The sequence below is a fragment of the Syngnathus scovelli genome, chromosome 2, assembly GCF_024217435.2.
Source record: "Syngnathus scovelli strain Florida chromosome 2, RoL_Ssco_1.2, whole genome shotgun sequence".
NCBI lineage: Eukaryota > Metazoa > Chordata > Actinopteri > Syngnathiformes > Syngnathidae > Syngnathus > Syngnathus scovelli.
This window is the reverse complement of record NC_090848.1, coordinates 26,623,286-26,638,660: the sequence shown is the minus strand read 5'-3', so window position 1 is coordinate 26,638,660 and position 15,375 is coordinate 26,623,286. Positions and strand designations below refer to the sequence as shown.

Here is a 15,375-nt window from a genome sequence, read left to right as displayed (position 1 = left end):
GAGGTGGCTCGTGAGTCAAGAAGAGGAAGGCAGGTTTCTTTGGGTGGTCCATTTTCTCTTCTATTTTATTTTGCAAAAATACAAAATAATGCAAAGTGCATTGGAGAATTGGTTCATGGCGTCTCCAGTGAAGTTTCAGAATCAGAATAAGAATCAGCTTTATTGGCCAAATTTGTGCATGCCGAACAAGGAATTTGACTCCGGTTGATCTCAGCCTCTGTACAACATTGAAGTGACCAACAACATTCAGGTGACTAACAACATTTAAGTGGCAAGAGCAGGATGTTATTGCCCAGTGAATGTCTCTGAGACTATGAGTGGTGTGAGTGCATCAGAGCGACAGCCTGGGGGAAGAAGCTGTGTCTGTGTCTGCTGGTTTTGGCATACAGCGCTCTGTAACGCCGTCTGGAGGGGAGTAGTAGTTCAAACAGACTGTGACCTGGGTGAGAAGGGTCTGTAGAGATGTTACTTGCACTTTTCCTGGTCCTGGACAGGTATAAGTCTTGGATAGATGAGGTTGGTCCCGATTATCTTTTCCACAGTCCTGAAGTCCACTTTCATCTCCACGGTCTTGAGCGGGTTCAGCTCCAGGTAGTTTCGGCTGCACCAGTGGACCAGCTGCTCCACCTCCTGTCTGTACGCAGTCTCGTCACCGTCCCGAATCAGTCCGATGAGAGTGGCGTCGGCCGCATACTTCAGGAGCTTCACAGAAGAGTCGCCTGAGGAGCAATTGTTGGTGTAGAAAGAGGAAAGCAGTGGGGAGAGTAAGCACCCCTGGGGAGCGCCAGTGCTGATGGTCCGGTTGTCGGATGTGATGGTCCCCAGCCTGTTGGTCAGGAAACTGGTGATCCACTGACAGGTGGAGGCAGGCACCACGAGCTGGATGAGCTTCTGGTGGAGGATATCGGGAGCGATGGTGTTGAACGCCGAGCTGAAGTCCACAAACAGGATCCTGGCGTACGTCCCTGTGGTGTCCAGGTGGTGCAAGATGTAGTGCAGCCCCATGTTGACCGCATCGTCCACCGACCTGTTTGCCCTGTAGGCAAACTGCAGGGGGTCGAGCAGGGGGCCCGTGATGTCCCTCAGGTGGCTTAACACTATCTTCTCAAAGGATTTCATGACCACAGATGTCAGGGCGACAGGTCTGTAATCATTCAGTCCTGTGATGGCGGGCTTCTTTGCCACCGGTATGATGGTGGAGCTTTTGAAGCACGAGGGCACCTCGCACAGCTCCAGGAAACGGTTGAAGATCGGTGCAAAGGTCGGTGCCAGCTGTTCAGCACAGACTCTCAGGCAGGAGGGGCACACGCGGTCTGGGCCTGGTCCCTTCTGTCTCCGGAACATCTGATGTTAGAGATTTGCTCACTCCAACTTATTTTGCAAGAACCACACGGAAGACAAGGCAAGTTCTTTTAGACACCTGCAGGTGGAGAGTTCACTCGTTGAAGGAATGAAGTCTAAAAGTCTCCTCCCTGCAAGGGCATATTTATTAGGAGGAACAGTGTGGGGGTGGGAGTGGACAGGTTTGGTGAACCCCCGGCCTCTGATAAGATCAGAGCAGGGGGTGTTTTACACTATTGTGGGAAACAGACTCTGCATTGTGAGGGCCAGACGTGATTGATTTAATTATTACATTGTGAGGGCAAGACAAGATTGATTTAATCATTACAGTCTACATTCCAACATAATCATAGGATCAAACTAACCTGAAAACCCTAACATCTGACACACTTCCTCCTCGCGGATCTGAAGTGCGAGTGCGGCTTCTGAAAGAGAGAGAGTAGGTGATAACCACGATGGAGGTTTGAACAGGGGGGTTTTAGGTGTGTATGTTGATTGTGATACAAGAGGTCCTGTTGTGTGGTTGGGCCATTCAAAACTGCAGTTAAACATGTTTAGCTGTTTTGCAAGCCTTGTGTTCTCCACAGGACTTCCTGAGCTGTCTCAGAAAGTACAATGTCTACTGGGCCTTCTTCCGGACAGAGTCTATGTGGCCGGTCCATTTCAAGTCCTGGGAGATTGTGGATAACAGGAACTTGAATGTGTCTGTGGTGGGAAGAGCATTACTGAGGATGATGAGGGGTGGAAGTGGAGAAGGGTCTCTCCTGAAGTCCACTGTCATCTCCACAGTCTTGAGCGGGTTCAGCTCCAGGTGGTTTTGGCTGTACCAGTGAAGCAGCCGCTCCACCTCCTGTCTGTACACAGTCTCGTCACCGTCCCGGATCAGTCCGATGAGAGTGGTGTCGTCCGCATACTTCAGGAGGTTCACAGAAGTCACCTGAGGAGCAATCATTGGTGTAGCGAGAGAAGAGCAGTGAGGAGAGTACGCACCCCAGTGCTGGTAGTGCGGGTGTCGGATGTGATGGTCCCCAGCCTCACATGCTGTCTCCTGTTGGTCAGGAAGTTGGTGATCCACTGACAGGTGGAGGCAGGCACCGCAAGCTGGATGAGCCTCTGGTGGAGGATATCGGGAGCAATGGTGTTGAACACCGAGCTGAAGTCCACAAACAGGATCTTGGCATACGTCCCTGGGGCTTTCTGGGTGTCGCAGGATGTAGTGCAGTCCCATGTTGGCCACATTGTCTTCCGACCTGTTTGCCCAGTAGGCAAACTGCAGGGGGTCGAGCAAGGGGCCTGTGATGTCCTTCAGGTGGCTCAACACTAGCCTCTCAAAGGATTTCATGACCACAGATGTCAGGGCGACGGGCCTGTAATTATTCAGTCCTGTGATGGTGGGCTTCTTGGCCACCGGTATGATGGTGGAGCTTTTGAAGCACGAGGGAACCTCGCACAGCTCCAGGAAATGGTTGAAGATCCGTGCAAAGGTCGGTGCCAGCTGTTCAGTACAGACTCTCAGGCAGGAGGGGCACACGCGGTTTGGTCCTGGTGCCTTCCTGACCTTCTGTCTCCGGAACATCTGACACACCTCCTCGTCGCGGATCTGAAGTGTGGGCGCGGCTTCTGAAAGAGAACGAGTAGGTGATAATGATGATGGACGTGTGAACAGGGGGGTTGCGGGGTGAGGTGTGTATATTGATTGTGATGCAGGAGGTCCTGTTGTGTGGTTGGGGGGAGTTGGTCTCTTGAAGCCCGTGATGCTCTGCAGGTCTTTCCACACTGTTGAGGGATCAGGATTGGCAGAGAGGTGTCTCTCCAGGCCTGATCTCTCGGTTCAGTGTGTTCCTGGCCTGCCTGAACAGGTCACGGTCCCCATTCCTGTAGGCCTCCTCCTTGGCTTTGCACAGCATCCTGAGGTTTGGTGTAAACCACAGTTTGTTGTTGTTGTACTTGCAGAAGGTCTTAGTCTTGCACACACACAAGTCCTCACAAAAGCTAATGCATGACGTCACAGTATTGATGAGTTCATGCAGGTCTGAAGTTGCAGCTTCAAAAACACCCCAATTGGTCCAGTCAAAGCAGGCTTAGAGGTCCTGCTTTGACTCCACTGTCCATTTCCTCACAGTCCTCACACAGGCTTAGAAGTTTTTAATTTCTGCCTGTAGGTTAGGATCAGATAAACTAGACAGTGGTCCGAGAGTCCTAAAGCTGCACTAGGCACAGAGTGGTATGTGTCCTTTATTACGGATTAGCAGTGGTCCAGTGTCAACAATGATATTAGGTGGTGCCTTAAATATGTTCAAGTTAATTGGGTAAAACCATTTGAACTCCACAGGTGTAAAATAAGTTCATTAGAGACACAGAGAGAGAGGCAGAGAGAGACAACAGCAGTAGTTTGCCGGTCCAATTTAAAATCACTGTCCCAAGTTTAAGACTGTTGGCTTTTGATAGGACGCCAGGGGGCCCAGGTCAACATGTTCGAGGGCTACTGGGACTAGAAATCATATTTTTTTGTTTTCTTTTCATTAAAATTTTGAAAATTCAGTGACATGTGGGCTTTGATTTCCTTTAGGCAAAACAATAGTGGTCTTAAGATGAACGAATTATTTTTGCTCAGTGGGACATTGATCTGACTGTCATTCGCAAAAGGTGGACAAGTGCCATGTTTTTGTAGGAGGGAGCCTTGGGCCATTAAGTGAAAACAGCAAGGGCCCTAAATATAACTGTGTGGAACGCCATACAACAGGGTGGAAGAGCGAGATTCTAACACAGGCATGGGCAAACTACAGCCTGCGGGCCACATCCGGCCCACTGGGCCGTTTAATCTGGCCCCCCAAACCTGAATACCGTATTTTTCGGCCTAAAAGTCGCTCCGGAATACAAGTCGCATCAGCCATAAAATGCACAATAAAGGGGAAAAAAACATATATAAGTCACACCAGAGTTTAACTCGCATTTTGGGGGAAATTTATTTGACAAAATTCAACACCAAGTACAGACATGAACCAGCAAAAACAGGCTAAACGATATGGTATGCTAACGTGACACAAACACAAACGAGGAGCTGAGAACGGGCCTGACGTAACATTAACAGTTATTCAAATAACTCCTCATCATCATCGGCGGTCACTCGGGACGAGTATGACTGTCTTTTTCTCAGGGTCGTCTACTTGTGGGTCTGCAGGTGGGCGTAGAGGCCGATCCGGGATCCACATATTTTTGTGCAGTGTAGGCAGGGGAAAGTGGTGGTGGGTTGTGGTCGTGCTGGAGCCTGTTTTTGTCTTTCCTTACGGAGTTGTCGTTTGGTTTCTGCGACACGGCGGAGTTCCTTTTCGTGATGTGCTGCACCTTCTTGCACCGCTGCCCTCCAGCAGTTCCTGTTCAAGGCGATGCGCTCCCAGTCCTGAGATGTTATTTGGAATTTCTTGAGATTTGTCTTGAGGTTGTCATTAAAACGTTTCTTTTGCCTGCCCGGGGCTCGCGGAACTCTCTCCAGCTGGGAGTATAACATCTGTTTGGGGAGGCGGGTGTCAGCCATGCGGATGAGATGTCCTGTCCATCGGAGTTGGTGCTGCATTATTAAAGTGGTGATGCTGGGTATCCTGGCTTCCTCCAGAATGCTGATGTTTGTGCCTCTGTACTCCCATTTGATCCTGAGTATTTTCCTCAAGGTTCTCTGGTGGTGTTGTTCAAGAGCTCTTAGGTGCCTGCTGTTGGTTGTCCATGATTCTGCCCCATAAAGTAAGGTGGGGAGAACCACAGCTTTGTAAACCAGGCGCTTGGTGTCAGCCCGGAGGTCTCTGTCTTCAAAGACTCTTTTCCGGAGTCTGACATACGCTCCACTGCACAGATCAGGCGATGGTTGACCTCAGAGTCAATGTCCGCTTTGGAGGAGAGAAGGCAGCCGAGGTAGGGGAAGTGGTGAACATATTCAAGTGCAATGTTGTCCACATTTATGATGGGCGGAGTAGATGGCTGGTTGGGTGGGGGTTGATGTAGCACCTGGGTCTTCTTGATGTTCACGGTCAGACCCAGGGCTCTGTATGCCTTAGCGAAGGAGTTCAGGATGCCCTGCAGGTCTTCTGCAGAGTGTGCTGCAATGGCATTATCGTCTGCATACTGGAGCTCCACAACCGTGGTGGTTCTGATCTTGGTTTTGGCTTTGAACCTGTTAAGGTTGAAGAGCCTGCCATCAGTTCTGTACCAAATTGGGATTCCGTGTGGTAGTTCTTTGTTGATGAGGTGGAGTATGGCGGCAATGAAGACAGAGAACAGGGTGGGTGCAATGATGGATCCCTGTTTGACCCCTGTCTCTACAGTGAAAGGCTCAGTCAAGGAGCTGTTGTTGAGCACTGTGGCTGTCATTCCGTCATGTAATAAACGCAGTATTTATCCGGGCAACCATACCTCAGAAAATTTCGTTTTTCTACTCTAATTTCTACCTTTTTCAACCGATTCAACCCATTCCAAGTTTTCACTGTTCATCTTTTGCCTACTTATTCCACAAGTTCCCGCTTACCAAAAATTCCAAATTTGAAATTCAACCAAATTCTCCAAAATTCCGTTTTTCAACTCTAATTTCTACATTTATCAACCGATTCAACTTGTTTCAACATCATTCTGCAACATTCTCCAAGTATTTATTCAACTTCTTCACCTTCACACGCAATTTCTTCAGGAATTGCAAATTCTAGTTAGTGTGAAGGTGAAGACCTTCACACTATTGTTATTGCTTTCCTTTATTATTAGTGTGAAGGTGAAGACTTTCACACTATTGTTATTGCTGTCCTTTGTTATTGTGACAAACGGCCACGAAGCCTCCGCTGAGACCCAGACAGCCTCTCTCCGAAGACCCGAAGATACTTGAACTCGTCCACTTGGGGCAGGATCTCATCCCCGATCCGGAGAGGGCATTCCACCCTTTTCCGACTGAGGACCATGGTCTCGGCTCACACTAGGTTGCGAACCACTCCAGTGAGAGCTGGAGACCACGGCTTGAAAAAGCCAACAGCAACATGTCGTCTGCAAAAAGAGAGATGCAATCCTGAGGTCCCCAAACCCTCAACGCCTCGGCTGCGTCCAACCCTCACTCACTCCTCAGTGTCAGATTGGAATAGCGTCAGATATACTTCGCATACACTTTCTCGGACTCTCTTTCTTTGTTGCTTTTATGCATTTCTTCTAGCATTTTCCATGATAAGGGTCTGTTCGTGTTAATTTTATTCATGCACAAAGCGTTAAGTTACATTAAACTAGGGAGCTCCACGTATAGCTCCAGAGTAGACATGACCGGGAAATAAAGAAAGGGTGATGCAACAAATTGTCATCAACAATAGCCCAGTGCCCTCTAGTGACTGGCGGAAACCTCTACAGTGCATGAGCAGCTTGAGTTCCTTAGTTAAGAGCCAAATCGACCTTAAGAGCCTTTAACTTAAAAGCGGCCTCATATGCTTTTTTTTGTCTGCCATAATGAGGGTTTGTCTATAGTGTATAAAAGCTTCCTTTCTTCAGTAATGTCGGTCTTGATCTCGTTCGGTCTCTTCTTTGTGTCAATCATACGGCACTATTTGCCTGGCGGATGGACATGCGATCAACAAACCACTCTTCTCCCCAGTGACCCTGTCACATTTCCCTCTGCCCAGCAAAGCGATGCTGCACAACACCTGTCCGCAGTCTTTATGATTCACCGTTCACGGCCTTGCTGCTTCACAGATTTTTTTCACAGTGCATTGTGTTATGGCTTCAGAAGAAAAAGAGCGGAGTCAGACCGCAGAGTCGCACTTACATACTAATGATTAAAACAATTATTTTACTGTAGTTATCTGGAAGAAAGTGTTTACTTCTCTTTGTTAAACAAATACTTGGGCCTGAAAGCAAGTTTTGTCCTTTGGTTTCAATGTTATACCTTTATAATAATGGTAAAAAAATAAAGCTTTCTACAAGGATTTCACCTATCACGGGTTCTATGTTGAACGTAACCCCAGTGAAAAACGAGGGATTACTATAGTTACATATATAGGCCTGTGGAATAATTGGAACCGCAACTGACGATGAGACTGACGTCAGCGCCGCATGTACTTCAGGAGTCAGCAGCGGCATTGTTTATAAGTGACACAAAGGATGAAGACATGAGCGGGCGCTCATGATTGGGTGCGGGTGCGTTCTCCCATGTCCCTTCCCAGTTCATGCACACACAGGTGTGTGTTTGCAAGATAATCGGTGACACAGACGTTCCAAGGACTAAGGCGATGCTAAGATCAGAGACACTGCCAGTGACGCTGCACAGGGAAAGGCATAATAACCCACCAACTACTGGTGAGAGCTCTGTCTACTTGCTACTAACTCGACAAACACTACTGCGCATCTGCGCCGCCCACTCACAGTGATCGCAAACAACAAAAACATTATGAATTATTATTTCGTGATTCTAAAGTATTTTGTTGTATATAAAGTTAAACTGCAAAAGATAAAATGAAGAATGATTTAATTTGGATTAAAAATCTGACATGCCAATTGCAGGGCACACATAGACAGACAACCATCCGTACTCACTCACATTTACGGGCAATTTGAAGTGCTCAGTCGACCTTCAAACCGTGTTTTTGAAATGTAGGAGGGAACCAGAGTACCCGGAAAAAACCCACGCAGGCAACATGCAAACTCCACACAGGAAGGAATGTAACCCTTTGCACTGTGAGGCAGACATGCTAACCAGTGCACCACTGTGCCACCCCTGTTAAGTTGATATCTAATACAGTGACTTGCTAAGTCACTCACATCTTAATAATAGCTTTTTTTTAACCACTTATGACTCTCGATCAATAGTAGATGAGCACTTTGACAGTTCACAATGGGTGATCTTGCAAGTCTCTGGAAAATTATTTTCAGATGGGTTCACATTTCCTACAGTCTTTCCGCGAATGTGACAGCAAGCACGTTCTCGTGTTTGCTCATCTCATGGAGTCGTGATCATAAGCTATTATTTCAATGTGTTGAATTCTACATTTGCTCAGTAGAAACCGGTATCTAGCACGCCCCCAGAGACCAACAGTTTCTCACAGGAGAGCTCAAGAAAGAAAAAACATGCATGTGAAGGAGTGTTGAATTCTTTTTTTTTCGACTGCGGCGGGGAGCCACAATTATAGTCAAAATCCCACTGAGTGCAGCTTTTACTACCATGCTCCTGAAAAATGGTGTTCATCTAGTACTTCGGCCACTTGTAATGTCACAACCTATCAACACTGATGGTTAGCCATTTTTGTGGCTCGTCTCACTGTGATGTTGGTTGTCATCCACCACCTCTCAGCAGTCTTTTACTTTTTAGGTCTTCATATTATGAGTATTTGGGAGCAACCAACAGGGAGTGAGTTACTTCAGGGTTTTGACAAGGATGGGAATAATATTAGACACCATGTAAATGTAAAAGCTAATATAAATGAATGATAATTCATAATCGTAATCGTGATATGGGTTTGGGCTCCTACAGGTAGTGGTGGGGGACAAAGTCATCTTGAACCCTGTCAACGCTGGCCAGCCGCTTCACGCATCGAACTACGAACTGAATGACCACCCAGGCTGTAAAGAGGTGCTACCATCTTTTCAGCAGTGCATCACCATCTAAGCTCACATCCACATCCTCCTCTGACTTTGTGTACGTGCTTGCATGAGTGTGCGCATGTGTGTGTGTGTGTGTGTGTGTGCGTGTGTGTGTGTGTGTGTGTGTGTGTGTGTGTGTGTGTGTGTGTGTACACGGGCATGTTTGTGTGCATGTTTGTGTGAATGTCTGCAGGTCAACTCTGTAAATTGCAACACCAGCTGGAAGATCAACTTGTTCATGCTGTTCAGTGACCACAGGGACGAAGTGCTCAAAGGCGTGAGTCACATCACTAAACATATTTTGCCATCTATAAAATGATCCATCCATCCATCCATCCATCCATCCATCCATCCATCCATCCATCCATCCATCCATCCATCCATCCATCCATCCATCCATCCATCCATCCATCCATCCATCCATCCATCCATCCATCCATCCATCCATTTTTTTCACAATGCTTTGTGTTGTGGCTTCAGAAGAAAAATACACTACAGAGCGGAGTCAGGCTGCAAAGGCGCACTTTATAGTACATAATGCTGATTAAAATTATTATTTTACTGTAGTTATCTGGAAGAAACTGTTTACTTGTCTTTGTTAAACAAATGCTTAGGCCTGAAAACAGGTTTTGTCCTTTGGTTTCAATGTTATACAGTAATCCCTCGTTCATCGCGGATAATTGGTCCCAAGACCACCCAAGATATGTGAAAAGCCGTGAAGTCGTGTCACCCTTTTTTTGTCATACATACATTGTTTGTGTATCAATAAGTGTATATTAAACGATATAAGTGCATATGTTATCATTAGAACATTAAATAATAGTTTCAAACATGTAAATATTATATTAATACGTAGTATAAATGACATACATAAACTAATGTATGAATAATGTAAATACAAATATGATATGTGTGCGTGTGTGTGTGTTCTGTTCATAACTTTTATGGACAGAATTTCTAGGCGCAGCCGAGGCGTTGAGGGTGTCCGGTTTGGGGACGTCAGCATTGCGTCTCTGCTTTTTGGAGACAACGTGGTGCTGTTGGCTTCTTCAAGCCGTGATCTCCACCTCTCACTTGGGCGGTTCGCATCCGAGTGTGAAGTGGTCGGGATGAGGGTCAGCACCTCCAAATCCGAGGCCATGGTCCTCGGTCGGAAAAGGGTGGAATGCCCTCTCCGGATCGGGGACATGATCCTGTCCCAAGTGGAGGAGTTCAAGTATCTTGGGGTCTTGTTCACGAGTGAGGGCAGGATGGAGCGCGAGATCGACAGGTGGATCGGTGCAGCGTCGGCTGTATTGCAGAATCGGTCTGTCGTGGTGAAGAGAGAACTGAGCCAAAAGGCAAAGCTCTCAATTTACCGGTCGATCTACGCTCCTACCCTCACCTATGGTCACGAGCTATGGGTCGTGACCGAAATAACAAGATCCCGGATACAATCGGCCGAAATGAGTTTCCTCCGCAGGGTGTCCAGGCTCTCCCTTAGAGATAAGGTGAGAAGCTCGGTCATCCGGGAGGGACTCAGAGTAGAGCCGCTGCTCCTCCACGTTGAGAGGAGCCAGATGAGGTGGCTCGGGTATCTCATCAGGATGCCTCCCGGACGCCTCCCTGGGGAGGTGTTGCGGGCAATGTCCCACCGGTAGGAGACCTCGTGGACGACCCAGGACACGCTGGAGAGACTATGTCTCTCGGCTGGACAAGAGAATTCAGCTGTTTGCTGCTTATGAACCCTGGTGTGTGCGCTCCCAATCAGGATAGATTGCGCTCAGCTGTTGAGGCGCTCTGATGAGCTCCACTGCGTGCTGCGCCTTCACGTCATGCATCTGCAGTGACCCCTTGCAGTCACATGCACCCACAGACAGGTGCGCACCTCCCAGGCCGCGGCAAAAGTAATCGATAGATAAGATAGATAGATAGATAGAGAGAGAGAGAGAGAGGTGGTCAAATGTAATCTTTACATGTTTTTAGATAGATACTATATACACTGTTAGAGATTTGCTCACTCCAACTTATTTTGCAAGAACCACACGGGAGACAAGTAAGTCCTTTTGGACACCTGCAGGTGGAGAGTTCACTCGCTCAAGGAATGAAATCTGAAAGTCTCCTTCCTGCAAGGGCATATTTATTAGGAGGAACAGAGTGGGGGTGAGAGTGGACAGGTTTGGTGAACCCCCGGCCTCTGGTAAGATCAGTTCAGGGGGTGTTTTACGATGTTGTGGGAAACAGAACAACTTTGATTGCTTCCTCTGCAGCTGGTCACTCAAGCAGAGGAAGCAACCACTTTATTTTACTGCGTTGTGAGAGCAAGACAAGATTGGTTAATCATTATAGTCTACATTCCAACATAATCCTATGATAAAGATAACCTGGAAAACCCTAACATACACTGCTCAAAAAAATTAAAGGAAAACACATCAGATTTCAACTGTGACATTTTTGGGGGGGATATCTATACTGATATGGACAGTTTAATGTCTCAGGAACAAATGATGCCACATCTTTTGATGGAAATCTAAGTGAAAAAATGATGTGGCAGGCTCGTCCACTTTGCCTAAATTCAATTTCTGCAACTCAAAATTATTTTCAATATCATGTGTGGCCCCCATGTGCTTGTATGCATGCTTGACAATGTCGCGGCATGCTCCTGATGAGACGACGGAGGGTGTCTTGTGGGATGTCCTCCCAGATCTGTCTAAGGCAGGGGTGGGCAAACTTTTTGACTTGCGGGCCGAACTGGGTTCTAAATTTGGACCGGAGGGCCGAACCAGGAGCAGATGGATGTAGTGTTTGTGTGAAGTAATATAAACGACCTGTAAAGGTTATTGCATAAAAGATTTTGGCCTTTAGTAGATAGTAAAGCATGGATATTCAAAGAAATGTTTTTTGAAAACAAATGCATTTATTAACAGCGTTTAAAAAAGAAAATTCACCAAATAACTGCTATCAGTGATTCTCATAAAATACGACACTGTTATTATGAATAACAGTCTCCATCACTTCAGTGCCTGCAGGTCAGATTAATGAAAGATGTTTATCTTATGAGATCACATCAAACGGCAAACATTCCGACCAAATATATCATCTTGAAGAATCGGTGAAAGCATACATCCAAATAAAGTAATCAAAACGGCAACACGGTGAGGGGTATCTGAAAATCAGAGCAGGGTTTTAACTCACAAACACCTGGTAACAGAGGTGAGGAAGCGGGAAACATTTCCTTAAAGTAAGCCTTAAGAACTTTACAGGTTAAGATTAGTCGCAAACAGGTGGTGCATCAATGTCCTTGAGCATCCTGCATTGTTTAAAAATGAGAATGGTCGCTAGTTTCAATCCCTGCTATTTGTACAAATCATATTCAAAATGCATTTTTTTACAACAAACTTGAGAGCCTCCCCTTCATTTTCAGTGGGAACAGTGTTGTTGGTCTCCCTTTTTTGCTAGTGCGTCATAGTCTGGAGTAAAATTTGTTGTGGCAATTCTTAGGAGATATCCGAGGTGTTGGTCCGTTTACCTAGATCTGTGACGGGTTGATGCTGATGTTCATGTGGCTGAACGTCACGTCACATACGTCGAGCCAAATTGTCCACTATTTTTTAAACACTTGGCACTCAGTGTCCATCTTGCTTTTCCTTGGGCGACTCATTTTAATGGAAGGATTCCAGGGGAAGGTTTGTGGGTGGCTTTAGCACAGTGGTTCTTAACCTGGGTTCGATTGAACCGATCGAGTCGGCCTCAGGGGTTCGGCAGAATATTATACGTGTGTGCGTGTAACATGTTAACAAAAAGTACTGGACAGGCTAACGAGTTAGCGGAAAGATGCTAATTCGCGATCGTGCTAACACGCGAAAACGGACCTCAAAAGGAATTTAAACGAACATTTGGAGAAATATATATATATATATATATATATATATATATATATACAGGACTGTCTCAGAAAATTAGAATATTGTGATGAAGTTCTTTATTTTCTGTAATGCAATTAAAAAAAACAAAAATGTCATACATTCTGGATTCATTACAAATCCACTGACACATTGCAAGCCTTTTGTCAGTCGTGTACTTATCTGATGTAAGTGACCGGCTCTCCGTTTAAAGGGTAAATTCTGTACTTTAGCCCCTCTGCAGTAACGCAGTCTGTAGGGGAGACGAGAATTGATTTAAGACGGTACGGAAAGAAGATTCGTTCCGAGTCTAACAGCTGTTCAGGTAAGTAATCTATTGTTAGATTAATTCCGTCATTTCCGGATGCCAGTCCTGCTGAAATCAAAGAAACCCGAGGGTTGAGTAACTACTTTGTCGAGATCCAGGATCTCCTCGATCGCGACCGTTTCAGCGGCTCTCCTTTCCTATTAAGATTGTTGCTTTTGTTATCCGCTCAGAATAGTTAAGCTGTCTTTGTTAAGACCGCGAGAACTCATTTATTTTCACTAGCGTACACGCACACTAGCTTAGCTTAAGTTAACGGTTTCGAACCAGATTCTGACACTCCCTGATGTCAAGTATTAAAGCTGTCTTCATTTAAAAAATAACTGAACGGTTTAAAGTATAACTATGATAGAGAAACAAAAGAGATTTAAAGCATAAAAGATCAAAATAATCATTAATCAAAATTAAATGATTATAAAGTAGAAATTTAATGAATACGCAAGAAAGAGAATTACAAGTTTCAGTTGTTCGAACAACTAACAATAATTTCCACTCACCATTCTCAATAGAGCAAAAATTATTCAGTCTCGAAGTTCTCTCGATTGAAAACTCCAAAAATATAGTAAAAAAGTGTAAGGGGCTAGAGGTCTAAAAGGCTGTTTGGTGAAAAAGTCGAGTGATCAGTTCTCCTTGTTCCAAAATCCAAATTCTGTTTAAAAGAACAGGCTGGCCTAAAGAATGGAGATGACGACGCCCTAATAATGGCTCCTCTCTCCCGCACCGAGGTCTGGATCTCCTAGCCTGTCTTTGAGCTTAAAATTTGATTAAATCCAATTTGAAGATAGTATAAATTAATTTTAACGGAACTAGGGTTAATCTCAGAAAGAATTAAATCTATCTTTGTCTAATCGGCGTTCTCGACCCACGGCAGTAGCCGCAGGGGCAAAACCCTGACGGGGAGAGCCCACCGGGCGAGAGAGAGCGATGCTCTTTGTCCGAACGAACCTTTTATACCAGTCTAGTTCGTGGGTACTATGCCTGATTGGTCACGTGCCAGTTTTTTTCCATGATGTCATACATTGGCCTCAGATGACCCAAATGCTTCCAGAATAGACTGCACCTGCATCTCAGTCTCAACGGGATTCAACCAAATGAGGTGACCATGTTCTCACGGAAGTAACAATTTTCTCAGGGATGCTTCATCCTGTTTCCCACTCCCAAATATTGTCAACTGTCTATCAACGTGACATTTGCAAATGTTTTTTTCTCTGACTTGTGTTCCGTCAAACAGCATTTTGTTTATGCCTCAACTGGAAAAACGTGACCGAGGTCACGCTCCTGTGTGGGATCTCAGTCTTCCACTACTTAGTATCACCATTAATCCTTTTTGCCTCCTTGTCTTCGCTCACATTTATACATTCATGTGCAATTGGAACATCAATATTACATACATGTTTGATACTGATCAAACATCGTGACAATAATAACACATACTTTCACAATAGTCAATTTAACACATAATCACAACTATGATCGTGGATTCTCTTAGTTAGCAGGTTAAAACACTCAAGCATCTTCAAAACGTATTTTGACAAGCTGGTGACCTCTAGGTCAAGCTCAAGTGTGGGATTGCAGTCTTCCACCCACGGTATCCCTGTCAACCCCTTGTCCTTACTCAACTCTTAATACATTCATGTGTAAATGAAACATCAGTGCTATGATGCTGCTCAAGTTGCTACTAACTATACAATATTGCAAAGCAGAATAAAATAAAGTATATTGCAGCTTACTCTAACTGTAATTAACACGTCTCATTTCTCATTACCTAACGGTGAGCATGGGCTTCCCTACTTAGCAAATTAAAATATTCAAGCAGTTTCAAAGTATATTATAACAAAACAAAACATCTAATCGATGACTTTTTAAACTATTAATTTACTACTGTATGTTAGGTCAATCTGACTTTGGCACCATCTTCTGGTGAAATTTGGAACGGGAATGGAGGTTTACTGGTTCAACCAACAAATTCCCCTTTACCAATTTAACAATAGTTAATTTTAAAGAACTAACTTTTAAATAACCCCTACTCAGGCCCCCTTCTTCAGGTCTTCCATGTCAAGCCTTGAAATTTGGAATTTCATCTTAGCCAATTCGTCTGGGCCAAATCCAATACACACTCACGCATCATCTTTTACCATCCTATCCACCATGTAACTCGACATTTTTATTATTTTAATATTGCTGATTATGGCATACAGTTTAAGAAAACTCAAATATCCTATCTCAAAATATTAG

General features: G+C 45.2%; 1 protein-coding gene across 1 annotated transcript in view; it reads left to right on the top strand.

Annotated features, from left to right (window-relative positions):
• The window catches only part of itpr3 (inositol 1,4,5-trisphosphate receptor, type 3), a 459,677-nt gene that overhangs the window by 66,557 nt on the left and 377,745 nt on the right, over positions 1 to 15,375 (top strand). Inside the window, exons 6-7 of the mRNA XM_049754123.2 lie at positions 8,825 to 8,923; positions 9,128 to 9,211. Of these exons, the coding sequence (XP_049610080.1) occupies positions 8,825 to 8,923; positions 9,128 to 9,211 (183 nt within the window). The remainder of the gene's footprint in view (positions 1 to 8,824; positions 8,924 to 9,127; positions 9,212 to 15,375) is intronic.